This window comes from Lineus longissimus, chromosome 5 (assembly GCF_910592395.1).
Source record: "Lineus longissimus chromosome 5, tnLinLong1.2, whole genome shotgun sequence".
Taxonomy (NCBI): Eukaryota; Metazoa; Nemertea; class Pilidiophora; order Heteronemertea; family Lineidae; genus Lineus; species Lineus longissimus.
In genome coordinates, this window is record NC_088312.1 from 6,990,147 (window position 1) to 7,008,071 (window position 17,925).

General features: G+C 41.4%; 1 protein-coding gene across 28 annotated transcripts in view; it reads left to right on the forward strand.

Annotated features, from left to right (window-relative positions):
• Positions 1 to 5,858: 5,858 nt before the first annotated feature.
• Positions 5,859 to 17,925, forward strand: part of LOC135487574 (zinc finger protein 263-like) — a 38,300-nt gene continuing 26,233 nt past the window's right edge. For 21 of the 28 annotated variants that reach the window (XR_010446872.1, XM_064771453.1, XM_064771448.1 and 18 more), the window contains exons 1-3: positions 5,859 to 5,958; positions 6,424 to 7,132; positions 7,468 to 8,082. Coding sequence is in view for 27 of the 28 variants with exons in the window: in XM_064771453.1 (XP_064627523.1) it covers positions 6,458 to 7,132; positions 7,468 to 8,082 (1,290 nt within the window). In the remaining variant the exon portion in view is untranslated. The other 7 variants (XM_064771458.1, XM_064771437.1, XM_064771459.1 and 4 more) reach the window with 7 other exon arrangements.

The following is a 17,925-nucleotide window of genomic DNA, read 5'->3' on the forward strand; positions in this document are numbered from 1 at the left end:
TCAATTTAGAAGATTTTCCCCCAAAGGTCATTCGCTACCCAGGTATTCCATGCCATGCTAGAGCAGTGGGTTGGGAAGATGGCAATGGGTGACATGTTTTTAGTTGGCATTTGGCTTTCCATAGGTAATGGTTGATGCCCCCATAAATGAATGGCCCAAATAAAAGCGACACTTCAAACTGATAGATTTGTGATTCTTTGTATTTTGCAGATGCCTTCTTCTGGAAAAATGACCAAATTTGGAAAGTTTGGGCAGTTTGGGTGCAACATCTGTGGAAAGGTGTACACAAAATCCAGTGCCTTAAGTCGCCATAGAGCTTTTCATAGGAATGAGAAAAAGCACACCTGCGAAATTTGTGGGAAGCAGTTTCATCGTGCCGATGCATATCGTGGCCACGTGTTCAGTCACAATAAGGGCAGCTTGGATTTGGAGGCCTGGACCCTTGAAACGCCAGATATCCCCAAAAACCAATAAAGTATTGCCGGACTCTGTTGTGGCCAAGTGTCCTATTGAGGGCTTTTAAAAATCTGTTCTCTATCCTTGCACTTGGCACGTGGTCCCTACTAACAGCATACACTGCTGCTACTAACAGAAAATCCTCTTTAGGGCCAGTTTGATCTTTTAACCAGACTTGGTACTGTTTTTTACAGACTGTTGTCATGATCAAGCACCAGATCTTGTATCAAATGTAATATTAATGGAAAGTTACATAGCATGTCTCCATTTCCACTTCCAGGCTCCAAATATGAATCCGGGCCTTGGAAAGAACACAAGAAATCGCCACACATGTGGTATTTGTGGCAAGTCGTATGCGTTTCAGAATACGCTAGTCAGGCACATGGGCACTCATGAAGCGAGGAAACACGCTTGTAACATATGTAACAAAAAGTTCCATCGGAAGGATTCGGTTCGCCGACATTGTTTAGCTGTCCATCAGATTCAACAGAGACTATAGTGTAGCTCTTGTAACATGGAGTTAACAGATAACAGTTTACAGAAAAAGCTGAATGCACATGAGAATGTGTGCAAGTTGAATATGCTTTCTGGAGACAGGTCAGATTACGCCTGAGCTTTGGTAAATGTAACTTATTTTCCAGATGTGACTTCCAAAGCTGTTTTTCCCCCCCCAAAAGAAAATGATCTAAAACTGGAGACAATTTATAAATCAAGCCTTCCCTATTTTGCAGATCGGCCAAAGCAAGAGACCACCTTACATTGACTCCTCTTCCGGCCCAGTCAGATATCCCTGTAACGAATGTGGACAGATCTTCATGAATATCCTCGCCCGCAATCGCCACAAGTTGATGCATGAGAAAAAATTATTATTCACCTGCGCAGAATGCGGCAAATGCTTTGCCAGAAAAGATTACATGAAATGGCATGTGACGAATGTCCACATTAAGGGGGGAAATCTTGAATGCATTGTGTGTGGGAAGCTGTACAAGAACAAGAAGTCACTGCAGCGACATCATGTTGACATGCACAACAAGCCGATGGCATGATCGACCTTCATTCTGGGATATGCTGTCTAGTGACATGTTCAGATGGGATGATTCTGACCCTTGGCAGTTGTAGAGACCACTAGTTAAGCCAGTGTCGAACTCATGTTTTGTAAGGACAGGAAGACGATTGATCTAACTGTGCTTCAGTCATATTCTGGGATATGTGTCATTGTGATGGTGTAGATCTACAGGTTAAAAAGTTCGAGTCCCTTGACAAGACAAGTAGGACTATGTTAAGACATGAGTGCAAGTGTTAGTATTTTGGAGAGAAAGAATATATTCTGATGTTCTATTATTCTTTCATATATCTCTGTGTCCTTGGGCATAATGCTTGTGGTGAAACTGTTCAATCTTCTGAAAGGATCACAGTCGTATGTCACAACTCCCATTCACCCAGCGGCATCTCTTATATATTTTCAGATGTCTGAACTGGGACTGCATCCATCGGGACACCCAGGCAAAAAACACTGCACGATATGTCGCAAAGAATTCGCCTCCCGCAGTGGTCTCTGGTACCACATGATGAAACACAAGACAGTCAAACCTGTGTATAAGTGTCAATATTGTGGCAGAGAGTACGCTAGGAAAGACAGCCTATCACAGCATGTCATGCGCATGCACACTTATGTTGCTCAATTTCAGAACTTTTTGGAAAAGCCCACGAGTTAATAGTCTTGGTGTCACTGTGGAATTCAACTGAGTACAGTTTTCTGCAGACACTTCCTAGTTGGTTTTAAAAATGGTGCAACATGCTTGAACTGCCAGGGTGTTTCTTGACTCGTACACTCCACCAGATCACCAAAAAATTATTGAAACAACTATTCTTTGTTTATTTTACAGGCCTATGTAAAAAGTCAAGTGACTGCCGTGACCTCCGCACTGGTTGCAAGTTCAAGGTCAAAGATTCAATTCTGCTTTGCATGTAACAGAAAATTCAGCTGCAAGTTTAACTTTGATCGTCATATGAATTTACACCGTTCTGATGGCTTTCAATACAAGTGCCCTCATTGTGCTGTGACGGCAAATCGCAAGGACAATTTAGTCAAACATGTGAGGAGTGTCCATAAATTTTTGTTCACAGATTCAGGACAATTCCTAAAAGTCTCCCGAGTCTCCTAAAGCTGATTACAGTAGATTACAGTAGACCCATGGGACTGACAAGTGCTGTCCTTAATAGAAAGATGTCCTGACTGGAGAGGTCAAATTGAGTGAAAATGACCAATTTTGGACCTAAACTAGTGTCCTTAATAGAGAGGTGTCAGCTTAATGGAGATTCCACTCTACTTCAAGGTCAAACCCCAGATTGTCATTGTGAACAATCGGTTGATGGACAGAGGGTTTTTGTAGCAAGAGGAAATACCTGGTTGTGACTTTTGGACCAATTCCAGGGTTATGTGTGTCATGGACGTGCAGATCAAAGCAAGTGTCTTCATGTCACATCCTGCTCTGCATGACACATCTTGAAAGTAAAAGTCAGTCCTAACCCCCAACACTACCCCCACTATGACAAAACGTAAAAGTAGGGGGTCACAATGCCATTCTTTTACGTGTGTTGTCAGTGGGGAGGGGTTGTCTGCCGATAGGGGGGCTATTGAGCTCTTAATTTCACGTGCCTGTGTACAGAGGTGTTGTTGAGGTGCATTTACGGCCTTTATTGGTCAATTTGTCCAGTCCTATATGTTTCCTTGATAATCATTAAACAGGTAGATTAAATGTTCTTGTTTTGTACTGTACGTAAATCCATACTGAATAAAAGTTTTTTATCAGAGTCTGTTTGTTTTGTTAAATTTGAGATGATACCGACCCCTGAATTACCTGAGCTATAAGCCTAACATGAAACTTTATTCAGATAAGGAAGGTATTAGGTGCATGATATTCTAGAATCTGGTGATTGCAAAGTAACGAGGAAGATGACAACGTACTGCTTGTCAGCTCTTGGGACAAAAGAGCATAGACCTCTAAATGCAGAGCAACACTGTATCCCCTTAATACACCCCCTCTCGCATGTGGAGTTATTGCTTGGAATATTTAAAGGACACCTGATGTATAAGGCAGAGACAAAGACACCTATTTCTTTTGCATTAGAGTGTCTTTTAGTCTTCCTACATTGACTAAGCCAATCCCTTGGCTCATTTCAGCATCCTCGGCATATATAGTCTTTTCATGCATATAGTCTTCTCATGCATTCACATTCTTGCCATAATGTGTAATTAGAAAACAAAATCGCAGACAATATCCTGAAAACCGTATTGGAATTGGTGTACTAGTTTGGAGATATTGCATGAAGTGGGTGTTGATATTAATATGATTAGGACTGTACATGGAAGTCACAATCAGTGACAGACTTTATTTGTCATAGCAGATTTATATCGGTAAGAATATATGGTATTTTCTTCCAGATGTTCATGAGACAACCTGTCATTCTCTGTTGCTGCTTAATCAACATCTTGTCCCTTCTCTTTGCAGGCAAGTACGCTCAACATCCCAAACCCTCCCTCAGGTGCGCTGAGCCGGATGCAACGTGGCGTCCAACGATTCTGCAAGCTCTGTGGCAAGTTCTGCCAGACGAAACACACGTACAATGTTCACATGAGAACACACACGGGCGAGAAACCATTCAAATGCAATGACTGTGGACGCCTGTTTGCCCAGAGGTCTAATCTTCGAACACACGTGAAGAACAGACACAAGAAGATATTGCCAATGTTGCCTACACATCGTGCAGGACGTCTTCAGTGAGCCGTGTTTCACAAGGCAATGTGGATGTGATACTCCTTGTAGATTTCGTTTTAGGTTGTGACATTGTCCTGGCCTGAAGGAAATGCCAAGAAAACTGGTTGTGAGAATGAAGGTATTAGTTTTTGTGTGCATTGCAAGCCTGTGGTTCCATTTATTATCATAAGTGTAGCTTTAATGAAAAATGCACTTCATAATGTACAGTCGATACTATTTATGTTTGTATACATACATATCAACAATACTGTACATTACCAATAAAATGTAAAGAGCCTAGAATCAGTGTGTTTCCTTAATGATTCATCCGTCTCGCAAATAACAGAGACTGAGATGGTCTTTTCATTGTTTTTGCATTGACAGCTTACATCTTGGAGATGACTGGGGATCAACTCACATTGCTGCTGGTCCTGTTGCAGAAGTGCGAATCCGGAGTCCTGGCCGCCTCCGCCCATTGATTATGCTAGGGCATTGTTTCCACATTAAACTTGTCCTTTAATTGATCCTAGCTAGTTGTGACGAAAATTGTTGTACCACTGTCTGATGTGACTAGTGAGGAGTTGAGTTGGCCCAGGTTGGTTGGTTGTGACAACCAACAAGGACTGAGACAGATCGTCCTCCAAACATTGGATAATGGTCCTCGATCCACACTCTCAATCTCATCAGTTCTGGTTGTACTTGTAAACATCTGCAATCACATCAGGTCTGATTGTGGCAGATATTATGGTATGGTTGCGGTGTCTGCTGTCTCTTCAGGTCTGGTGTTCTGATTTCATGCAATCCCTTTATGAAAATGATTAGGTATTCACCATGTGAAAATGAGACACATTTTTCCTAAGGGAGGAGACAATAGGTCCACCCTGTTGAAATATGGTGCACTACATTGGGAGAGTACACATCTAGATCAGACAGAGTACGCATATTGAAGGGGCATGGCACATCCAGCAAAGACTTGGTGCGCTCTTTGGCAACATGGCGAGCTATGAAGGGGAGGGCACATCCAGAAGAGATATGGTGCACAACTGGCCGGTACAAATTGCCCCTCATTTACCTTAGAACACCATACAAATACCTTACAGTACCCTAGCCAAGGGTAAATTTTTTTTAGCCTAAAAGCCTACGGTAGGGGACAGAGACGGTTCTCCCATGGTGTACTGATCTGCTGACAGCTTAGTTGTGACAATGGGAGAGACATGTCTCTCCTATTATAACATGCACATAAAGCTGGATGAAGTCCTATTCCCAATGGGGTCACTTCCAAAGAGGTGGTATACACATCTGTCTCCATGGAGCTTCTTAAGCCCCCGGCCCTTATTCATTGTCTCTGCTTGCATGTCGATTGTGACCCAGGGGTGTACGACTTGGAGTAAACACTGATTGTGACAACTGTTGCAGAGACTGATAAAGGTCCCCTACTGGTTACTTGTGGTCAACAAAAGAGACAGAAAGCCGAGTGCGTTGGGGGGGGGGGGGAGTTTGTGGCACCCATGCGGGTTGTGGCAAGCTGATCACAACCATGGTCACAACCAACTGCCTATCATTTCGAAAAGACCGCCCGAGGCTTATAACAGTTCCCAATTCCCTGTCGTCCACTGTGTCTACTCGTAACAGCGCCAACAACAATGCGCCAACGAGATAACGGTGCGCTTTGTCCGATTTTGCACTAAATAACACGCTAAAGAAACAAGAAAACGAAAAGCAACCAATTTGTTCGCATTCGAAGGTAAAGTAATTTTCATGTATCTTAAACTGCCATTCTGATCGATGTGAATAAGCAAGAAAATAATGAATTGAAGCCATAAGCGCTCAACATTCGACCCACGCCCGGCCCGCTGATCCTCCTGTACAGTACACACTACATCCTATGTGTGTACAATGTATACCGGTGTAACAGGAGTAATTGTCCCCTAAGAAATTTAGTTTGTTTGACTGAAGGTGATGCTGTATGGGTAATGTAGACCTTGCCACTTCTTTTTATCAATCCCAGATAATATAGTCAGTAGTGTTAGGTTTTCTTGACTTCAGATGAGATCATGCTGCAGTGGGTGGGAATTAGGAGCCGGCAGGGGCTAGAAAAAGAGATGTCCTTTCATCCAATTTGATTGCTCGATTCATTGCGGTGTCCAATCCATCTGAGAGCCACTTGTGGTATGCAGTCTTCCTATAACGCATGTGTTTTATCTTGCAGATTTGACTGCCTCATTTTGATGTAGACTCGGGTAATGAAGGTCGGGACAATGCCTGAATCTCAAGACATGCAAGAAGAACAGAACAACCAGTTCATCAACATGCAGACTGAACTCCACAGCAAGGGCGCTGTGCTTACAAAAGCATGGTCTGATTTGTTCAGCTTTATAACGAAATACCAAGCAGAACTTATGGTAAAGGAAAACTCGGTGGAAATCGCAGAAAAAGAGATCAGTGTTCGGAAAAAGCAGCTGGACGATCTGAAACCTGCTGTTGCTGCAGGGAACGAAGAAATCGCAAAGTTGCAAGAAGAAATTAACACCAAGGAACGATTATTGTCAAAATCGCAATCAGAACTTTCTGTGAAAGAGTCAATGTTACATAGAGTGCAATCAGACTTGTCTAGTCACATGGAACTTTTAGAGAAATCTCGATCCGAGATTTTAGAAAAGCAAAGTGATCTTATACGACATCGTGGTGACTTAGAACGGTTAAAATCAGAATTGACCATCAAAGAGGAACAGATTCAAATCAAAGACAATCTATTGCGAAAGTTACAAGATCAGTTAATGAAAGAGAATGCTGAATTGAAAGAACAATTAGATTTCAAATCTCAGTGTCTTGACGCAGAGCGTCGCTCGCTGGAAGCTGAGAGACGGTCACATGAGCTGTTGAAAAGGAGTCTTTGTGATAGGAATTTGCCATCATCAGTAAGTTGTTGAATCATAGGTAGTAATTAGTGCATACATGTTTGAAATATCTCCTTTTATCAGACAGACTTATAGAGCGTTGTTACGATTTTGAGCCTCGTTGTGTGTCTTTTTTGTGTCTTTTTTTAGAATTACATTTATGATGGATAAGTTGTTTCAGCTAAAAATTAGATTGCTCGTCTATTAAACACTGCAAGGAGTTTGTTTCCTTGCCCTTGGCAAGAACTGATCCTGACCAAATTTCTGTTGACTGCAATATTGGTATTGGGGACCATAGCAGCTGGTACAGTGTAGACTCTTATAAAACCCTCACAATCTCTCTCTTCTTCTTTCAGAAATCTTCCAGTACTGCCAGCCGAAATGTGATTGAAATTCCTGACTCCCCTCCAACGCTAGATCTTTCCGTTGAGCAAGGTGACTTCGGCCTTTCCAACATCATCTCAATGACAAGCGAGCAGCCACAGCCAATGGACCATGACTCACAACTTGATTCCCTTTCTCGCCTCGCCAGCAATACCTCTGCTTCACTTTCAGACTTTTCTAGAAGACTGACCTCGACAACAGGGAAGATACGCGATACCTCACAATCTTGGCGATCGTCACATTCAAAAGGCCCAAACGTGACACCAACAAAATCAAACGATTCCATGTTCGATTCAAATATTACACCGTCAAAATCAAGTGATGCTTTGTTCGGTGATAATGAGCCCTCCTCCGCAAGTGACGTTTTCTTTCCACTCAGTGTTTCACAAGACTCTAAAAGTGAACTTGACACTTCTGGTGCTATGTTGACTGATGACTTTAAATATTCACAATCTGGGCAAATGCCGGGCACGCCTGGTTCAGGGACAAGTGACAGTAATCAAGGCCCAGTGCCAGTATCGGGTCCGATTCCGAGTTCAGCGTCCATGTCCCCAGGTGGCGGTCTAGAAGGCGGAGGAGATGGAAAGGTAGGGATCGAGTTTTTAATTCTCTTGTTTTCTTTGTCTAACACAGTGTTGGGAGTCTTTTATCAGATAATGAAGAGTCCGGGTGTCAAGAGCTACATTGGACATTTCCTTGTGTATAGGGTCAAGGCAGGGGATTCTAACATAACCTTAAAGGCAGTCTGATCTGTCCTGGAGAAGTAGACATCTTTTCCACTAAACTGAATTTTCAATGAAAGCCGTGAAAAACTGATTACAGGAGTTTGCAAAGTGAATGATTGCAGGAGTTTGCAAAGTGTAGTAGACGGTAGAATATCTGTGGAAAAATTCACCTAACCGCAGTACAACTTGTTCATTTTAAAGATGGAAAGAAATTGAAGCAACCATTCTTGATGCTCATAACTGACATCCTTACTCTTCTTTGTTCTGGAATCAGGCTTCCCACACACCAGGAAAACATGGTGACATGCTTTTGAACTTAGTGTTTCTGGCCAAGAATTCTACAGTCTCTACTTGGAGAATCAGTTCACAAAATACCACAGGTACTCATGTACTAGGGGTAGGATTTTCCGATGAGTTCTGTTGCCATTTTGCCAGTGTGGAATCTTAGTGGCTTCTACATAGGCAGACGGCTACAATGTAATGGAACATACCAGGGAAATCTCGACTCTGGTACATAGAGAACAGTGTTACCTGGAAAATGCTATTAGTGGTGCACCAGGTTGGTACATGAAGGCACATGTTCCAAGATAAAGGGAACTGTTCGTCTATGAATGATCTTATTGCATCACCTCAAGATGTACCAGTACAGTGAATGTACATGCGATGATTGAAGAAGGTCGAATACAAAAAAGAATATGACTATCAAGACATGTCAGAAGATTCCAATTCAATGCCATGGAAAGAAACTAATTGAATTCCGACTGTCACAAACAACAGATTTGATAGAAGTTTGGTCAGAAGCACTGCAAGGGTAACACATCCTTCGAACTGTCACCAGAGTTATGAATAAGAAACAGATGAAACCAGTCTACTAAAGCTGCAATGTTCAATATACATGTACAACATCCTACCAAAAACAAAGAACTGGGGCTGTCAACTCCAATTTGTAGTTCAAATTTTCAAATAATCAAAATCAGTTGAGAAAATTTTGCTTTAAAAATCCTTTAGAAAAGCTTCATTCATTTTTGCAATACAGTTAGTTGAGTTTTGAACCAGAAGCAACATACAGTTTGCACTTTGAGGTATCATTTGGTCCTATACTCTGGCTCTGGAGGCAGTTCAATGATGGTTTGTCCTGGTTCCTGAGCATTGTCACGATCGCTTCCTGTTAAGTTTACAGTAGTTTAAATGCTTACTCTGCACTGGCAGCTGACAGGTTTTGGGGAAGAGTTTATTCTGGCTATTGATCAAAACATTTTAAGAATGGTTGAGTATGCTTTGAAAACAGTCCTTTCCATGTTGACTTCGAATTGTAACAGTTGATTGAGGCTGATCAAGACAGAGAAAAGTTGAGCTTTTTTCCAGTCCATGAAACTGTTTCCTGATGGACAAAACTCTTTTTGCCTGTGAGCTGTCAACTTCTGGTTCTTCTTCTTGTGATGAAAAACAAAAGTAAAATTTCACTCCTATTTTTTTGTCAGTTAAGAAATAAATCTCAATCACCAAAATTGTCTCAATAGTGAATGGGATGCATTTCATCTTGGTGCTTAAGATAACGTTTGGGGAGAGGTGTGACTAAGTGGTTTAAAAAAATTACACGGATTCTGAAATCGTACTTAAAAAAAAACCTGACCAAATATTGAATTGGTTTCAACAGATTTGTAACAGTATCAGAAAAAAGCAAATCCCAGTGATATTTTGAAATTTTCTGGGGTGAATGTTCGGAGAAGAACAAGAGTAGGTGTAGATGTTGTTGTTGTTGTTTTTTGTTGTTGTTGTTAATTGTTATGACAAATGGACTGTGACGGTTTGTTAAAATATCCGGCAAGGAAAATGCTAGAGTTAATTTCCTTTGATTTTGATTGCCAGATTGGTGTGTTACTGCTAAAATTGTCAAAATGTTCAGAGAAACATGGCTTGGCCAAGTCCATTTGTCAGTTTATACCTTTTGGTTCGAAAGAGAAATCATGTTAGATTCACATTTTCAATTGATGTTCTTGTTGGCACCAGCAGTTATTTGATTTTCAGGCTTCGAACTTACATGATAAAAAAAACTGGCAATGGTATTTGAAAAAACACAGGCTTGGATGAGATACTGAATGCATTACAAAATTGGCCAGTTTTTCTATAAGCCCCCCCCCCCCCCCCCCCCCGCAGTGTTTTCCATATACAAAAAGAAAGATGTTTTTGGGCACATGGAGCTACCATATTGGTTGAGAATGAAAAGACTGAGGGCTCATGGTGTCACCCTGTGTTTGAAGTTGAATAATTTTGAGATTTTCGACATACAACATACTAGCATGTACATCTTTCTTCTTGTCATTTGAGAACTTTGCATTGATGCAGCAGGAACAGAAGATCATCATCATCAACCACAAAAAGGACCAATTCCACCTTCCAGAGAAAGTGCAACCTTTTAGCAATGATTGCCTGTCAAACTGTCAGGACATTTGAATGTCAGTAAATGTACTGTCTCAGTGTCTTGTGATTGGGCTCTCTGGTTTCAGCCATTGCCCCTTACCCGTTTGATCAAGGACTTGAATGTCCATTTGATTTCAGATATCCTTCAGAAGGGATGTAGTTATGGATTAGAACCATTTCACTGATCGATCGGAAAGTCACATTTTCCTCAAATTTATGAAATGCAAAGGTGCATGTTGAGAGAGAGATATTCCGAGGATCATCACCTCACTCCTGCTTTCGCAGTACGTTAAAATATTGCACTTGCTCTCACTAGTCTCAGTTAAATTCTAGGCCTATTTTCACAGGTAAGGTAATGGTGTCTCTTTCCAACCACTCTTGAATCAGCATTCTTGAATTGCAGGAACAATGTCCAAGTGATGTTTTTGCTGCAAGAGATTACAGTAGAATCCACTATTTTTCACAGCCACGTTTCAATGATTTTCACTTTCTATAATGTCTTTCTTGCTCATTGATTTACTGATTTTGACAATGCATTCTTTGAAAATTGAAAAATCTGGGATAATGGCTCTGAAAGATTTTTGGTTCCACAGTACAATATATTGCATATCAGGTGGTTTGCTATACCAACATAATAACATAATTTCTGGGGTCCAAGGAGGGAGAATTTGTGTGAAATGTTGGCATAGGGAACCACCTCAAATTCGCTGTGAATGATATTTTGCATTGTCCTGTCAAGTCGGTCTTGCTAGATATCTGGTAAGGTTGACTCGTTTGACCTCTGAAGTGTATTAAGCCATGCATTGAGGGATAATTGGATGTGAGGGGTGGGGTTGTTATCATCCTAATGTTTCTAATGATGATTGATTTTACGGGGAGTCATGGTCAACTTGTTTAGGAAGAGCATACACTACTACACTTCAGAGGGTTGCGCTCATTATTTATGCAAAAACGAAGTTGAAGCCCATTGATAAGGCTATCAGAAGCCATCATAATCTTGGATCAAAACTTTTCATCTTCCCCAAACAAGTTATGACATGAAAATTTCCCTTTTGGTGCGGTGAACTTACATGGATATTGCATTGCACTTTGGGCTTTATGCATGTCATACTGCACCTGAAATAATGTTGGAATGGTCAGCTTCATTTTTGCATCCCACCTTCATAACTATCAACAGAAAGGAAGCAGAGACCTATTACATCATAAAATTGACAAAGCAAGCAGTTTGCTTGCATACTACTCTGTACAGGCATCCCACAGCTGTCTCCAAAAATGTCACATCTGTGGTTCTCAGATTGCCACACACCAGAGGCACATCCTGTGTAGAAACAAGTCAAGAAACCAGCCAGGGTGACGCTTGCACTATACATGTATGTTGCTGATGGTGTCTCAAACAGTTGTTGCCGCATGGGGCATCCGTTTCCCTGCTCTCCCTCCTCAAGTTGTTGGTGGTTGTGACTGTACTATTGCATGTTCTTTTATCAAATTAGGGAGAACTCCAGAGAAATAGTTTACCAGAGTGACTACGATTTCTTCCTGATCATTCTGTTTAGTCCGTCTCCATTCATTTAAGATATGACAGAGTAATTAACTATACTAGGCTTGTGAAAACGATAGTGTCAATCATAATGACCACAAACATCAGAAAGATAACAAACAGTGTGTCATTTTCCAATATGCCAACTGCGTATAGTTCTTATGATATCTCAACTAGTCATTTGCGATCAAGGAAAAGAGGATATCTCTGAATGCAGAGATATCAGACGAACTACTGATAGGACTGCTGAGACGTGCCGTTTCACTAGTTTCTAGACAAGACCTTTGGAAGTAGGTGTGGAGGTGTAACTATCAGATATCTCTTTATCAGTTGCTTTCTGTGATTCAAACTTTCTGATTCTGTTCATCTGAAGACATGGAGACCTATGTCTTTGCAGTTGTCTGGGTTTATCATTTTGGAAAAGCTCAACAAACTACCTTGGTACATGTGTTATGAAATAAAGGAGTCACTATCTGCTTGGGGTGAAATCTATGGGCATTCTCCAAAACTGTTATAGAGCAAACCAAGCTTTTGCCAAGGGATCATAATACCTGTAAGTCAGTACTGTAAAGCCTGTGGGGTCAGGGCCTACCATAACGATTCTATTTGTCCTTGCAGCTGCTGGTTGCGGCGAAAGGAAACACAGGAGCTTGGACAATTATAGACGTTGATCACGAAGGTGTTCCTCTGCTATGCAGATCCCATGTTTGCACATGGTGCGATAAGAAGTTTTCCACCCTTACCTCGTTGCTTGATCATCTGAGAGCTTGTCATTTTGGTCAGAAGCCCTATGGGTGTAAGCTTTGTGGGAAGGGGTTCACACAGTCTGCAAGTTTGACCCGCCATGCTAGGTGTCATACTAATGCGAGGCCATTTGTTTGTCGGGAATGTGGCAAATCTTACCAGAGGCTTGATCATCTCAAGAGACATATGGTGCACAGTCACCTCTTTAAGTCTTAGCAAGTATAGGTCGAGAACTCAGTTTGTTTTGTTGAAGAATCTTGTCTGGCAAAACAATATTGAGGAATTCCAAGTCTGAAGGAAAAGAATGATTTAGGGGACCTTGAAGGACTGTCCATGCTTTCAGGGAACTCTTGGTGTACTGCAAGGCATTGTATTGCTGTGAAATAAATGTATAAAAGGCGTGTTGAAAACATTCTCAGTTCCCCTCGTCTATACTTGCACTTGTGTGCGAGCCCCCAGGCAAAAAGTGAATGTCTTGGTGATACTGGTTCTAGCTGAAAACTCAGGTCAGACCATGCCGACAGCTGTGACAGTGGTTATGCCATCGATGCCTTCAGCAACCGCCACCATGGCAATGTCATCAGCTATGATCCATGAGGCTGTGCCTGCAGCAACAACCACTGTGGCACTGCCATCAGTGACGGCCACAGTGGCAATGAAGTCGGTGGCTGTGACTGGCAATGACAATGGTGACAACAACAGTGGTGATGCCATCAGTGACCGCGACGACGGCTTCAACGAGAGCGGTGACCACGATGACTGCAACGGCAGCTACAGGGGCAACGCTGCCAATGACCACAACCTCTGCTGATGCAGGGATGACAATCCCTGTTGTCTCAACTGAAACATGGCGAAAATTTGAGAGAATTGGAACACGATATTCATGTATACAGTGTGGTATGCAATACAGGAAACAGACTGCCTTCGATCGTCACTTAGAGGTGCATCAGAAAGAGAGACCATTCAGTTGTCCTGTGTGTAGATGAGCATATTGGAGCCTTTGTCATCTGAGGGACAACAGTTACAGTATTACCACTTTCCGTGAGGCTGAGGAGAATGGATGGAAGTACCTGTGATGAGATAGTCTATCTGATCAAATTGTGTTTCGCTGTTATGATGAGACATTTGAAACTTTGGCAATCATATTGACTTTATCGGGGGTTTCACAATCACAGCAGGATTCTCTGCTGTCGGCGTTTGGTGCTGAGGCAGTGTTGCTTGTCCTATTCTGACAGATGGAAAAAAATCATGTGATGATTTGATCAATTTAGGTTGTGGCGACGTAAACCCTAGTCAATACATGTTGTGGTATCCTTTATTGCACACGAGTCACAAGAAAACAGCTTCTTGGCCAGCAAAAAAACAAAATAAAGTAAACGTTTTCTGTCTTTCACTTCCAGAACATTACATGGAATGTGAAGAGACCTGTTTCTGTGGAATGGAAAGACCCCTCTCGGCCTTCACAATACAAGCACATCCCCTGCACGCTTTGCAAAAAGTCATTGTCATCACAAAAGGCATTGAGCCTTCACCTTCGTACACATACAGGAGAACAACCTTTTAAATGTTCTGTATGTAAAATGTGTTTTTCTCAAGAAGGGAATTATGTTCGCCATATGAGACGACATACGGGCGAGAAGCCTTACATCTGTGCGCAGCCTCAGTGTGGGAAAGCCTTCAGTCGGAAGGACACACTCAAATTACACTTCATAAAGGAACATACACGTAGTGACAAGTTGTATTTGCCTCCCCATCAAAATATCTAGTGTGCCTTTCCTCAAACTGTGTTCGTACAAATCAGTGTTTCACCACGTTCAAGGAGATATCTACATGTAGTTCACATGTTTTACAGAAACTCTAGTGTTACTTTTGATGACCATAGCAGTGTTCTGTAGCACAAATTTCTTCAGTGTGGTGCTGCAACCTTGTTTTGACACATTTCAGACTTCATATACAGTGTTGACCGGGTTGACTACTAAATCTTTCTGGGTACTCAATCGGAGAATCCACAACCAACTCATGAATTAGTCAGGGTGCTAAAATGGAAAAATATGTATTTATTTGGTTGCTGTGCAGGGAAAAAAGTCTAGCGGAGAATTCTATGATAGTATCAATGCCTTATCTTACATCTTGATCTCCTTCATCTAAAGATTTTAGCTTTCCTACCTTTATCTTACAGAGATTCTTGTATGGCCAAGCCAGGGACCTAACCCGGATGCCACCCCCATTCAGACGCCCTCAGTCATTTGAACAGAAAATAAGGCCTGCAGACCACGTAGACAGGGGTGATGTGTTTGGCTGTCCGTTCTGTGAAAAAACTTTTCGTCTCCGTCCAAATTTGCGGAAGCATCTTCGTATTCATACCGGGGAAAAACCGTATGCTTGTTCTCATTGTGGCCGAACATTCAATCGGAGTGAAAATCTTAAACGACATGTGGTAACACTTCATGGTCTCGCTGTGTTGGCCAAATATGGTAGTCCTGACAAGGGTTGAGACAATTGTTGACCTGCAAAAGAAAGCTCATTTTTAGCTGCATTTGATATTATCATTGATATTGATGTTTCCTTACAAGTGCCATTGCCGGGATAGATAATAAAAAGGATATTCATGAATTCCCAAATGCTTCGGTGTGGGCTTGTGTGAGATTCATGTTGTCAACATAAAGATTTATGAAAGTGAATGATGTTTGGTTTGAGTTGTATTAAAAGGTTATCATACCAGCTGTGGTCAGTTTCAGCCGATTATCTGTTTATTTTCTGTTAGAAACTTGTAACTGAATGTTGTACCAAGATGCGCAACGCTTGAATAAAGTTGTGTTCTAGCTCTACTCGGTTCCACTTGTCTCTCTGTTTCAATTAAGTGTTAGTCTTCGGGCAAAACAAATGGGTATTTCATCTTATAGAGTATTCAAGTGTCATTTCTGTGCAAAGGAATTCCTATTTCAACGTAGTCTCTGTGTTCACCTTTCCACACACACTATCAATATGATGCAACATAGCAGGCAGAATCCTCGCCAAACCCACGTATAATACACCTGTCTTCTATTCTTTGCAGTTCTCATCTCCCCTCGTGTCAAGACTATCTCATGGCCACGTTATCCGTACATCTCACCCTGCTATAAAAGTCCCTTCAGACCTCCAGATAGCTCGGCAGGCCCATCGTCTTGGTCTTGATCAAAAGATTGTGGCAAAATTCAGGGATAGTGATGAAGATAGTTGTCGGTATTGTAAGAAATATTTTGGACCTTTCCGCAAGGCCAATCTGAAGAAGCACGAAAGAATACACACAGGAGAGAAACCATACGCATGCCACGTCTGCGGTCGTCAGTTCAGTGATCCGTCGTCGAAAATCCGCCACATGCGTCTGCATAAAATTCCAAAATAAACAGTCGTCTATGGCAAATGTGTTCTTTTTGTCAGTCCCAGTTGGTCTTAAAAATTCATCTGTGTTTCATTCCTTCCATTTGACAGACTTGAATCTCTGAGTTCTTGTAAAGATCTTTGACCAATAAAGTAGGTTAGATATGAATTGAAGTCTCAGTGTTTCTCTTTCCAAGGTCTACCCAAGTCAATTCCTGTAGATATTCAGCATAGTAACAACCCTGCATGGTCTCTGTAACAAAATTTATACAACTAGTCTTCGTCTTTTGTTCTTGCAGTCCCTACCTCAAATCCCTGCTTTCAAAAGGCACATGGGATTTCATGTGTGTCCCACATGTGACAGGCTGTGCAGAACACGCAAAGCACTAGAAGAACACTACACTATGCACACTGGGGAAAAACCATTTAGATGCACATATTGTGGAAAGTGTTTCAGTCGGCGTGAATACTGGGAGAAACATCAACGCGTTCATACTAAGGAAAAGCCTTATAGGTGTAGCTTCTGTGATCGGGCGTTCAGTGATAGGGCAGCATTATCGAGGCATCGGCGAATTCATACAAGGGAAATGGGAAAATGAAAGAAAGTGGGGACCCCTGCAATGTGCTGCTGACATTTTTCAAGCGAGGACTTGGGTTGTTCCAGTTTGGAAAGTGCAATCTCGAAAAGATGCATCATGCAGTAATTTTGATAGTAGCAACAATCAGAAGGCCTTGTTTTGATCTTGCCTGATTGATCATGGATGTTGAGTTGGTATAGAGTCCCCAGGTTCATTTGACTGGTCATTATCTTGTGATTCGTTTGATAATATCTTATGATACCTTCTCTGATGATGTCAACCCTGATTTTCCATCATTCAACTTCAGCATTTTTTCTTCAACAATATTTTGAAAAGCATTCGTTTGTCTATTGCAGCTAACATACGGTTGTCAATTTTCGAAGTGTATTCTCTTCTACACAGAACTGAAATAAAACTGGCCTATCTCTTCTTATTTCTTAAGTAGCTATGATCTCACGCTCTCACTCTCAGCTAACACAAATTTTCCAAAACTCAGCTGAAAACTTCTTACTTTTTCAGTTCCAGTTCAAAGTCGTGCTATCAGCGCCTAGTAAGAAGAGGAAACGTGATTGGAAAATAGGGAAATACGGCGACTTCAATTGTGATATCTGCAATAAAAAGTTCCTTCGGCGGGATTCATATTCAAGACATATGAGATCACATAACAATGACCCATATGAATGTCCAGTTTGCTTGAAAAAGTTCAACGATCGTTCCAATTTCAAACGTCATTGTCGTTCTATGCACCCAAATCAAATCGGCGAGGATTACAGCCCCCTGAAAAGTTCAAAATGACTTGTGATGAGAACTCGGATAAGTTCAAAGTTTGTGTATAGATATTTACGAATGTAGGATTTAAATTATATATAGTATAGACAAAGAAACAATGTATTCCAATTTATACAAAATATTTTATATTGCTCATGCTGCATGTATTGACGAAGAAATGTATGGCGTCTCCTGATACCTTGATGTGTTTTGTAAACTGTGATCACCTCTGGCTTTCAGAACTTACTAAATCTTACTTTTAGTTAATTTGTAGGAAATTTTACTCAAGGTATTGTT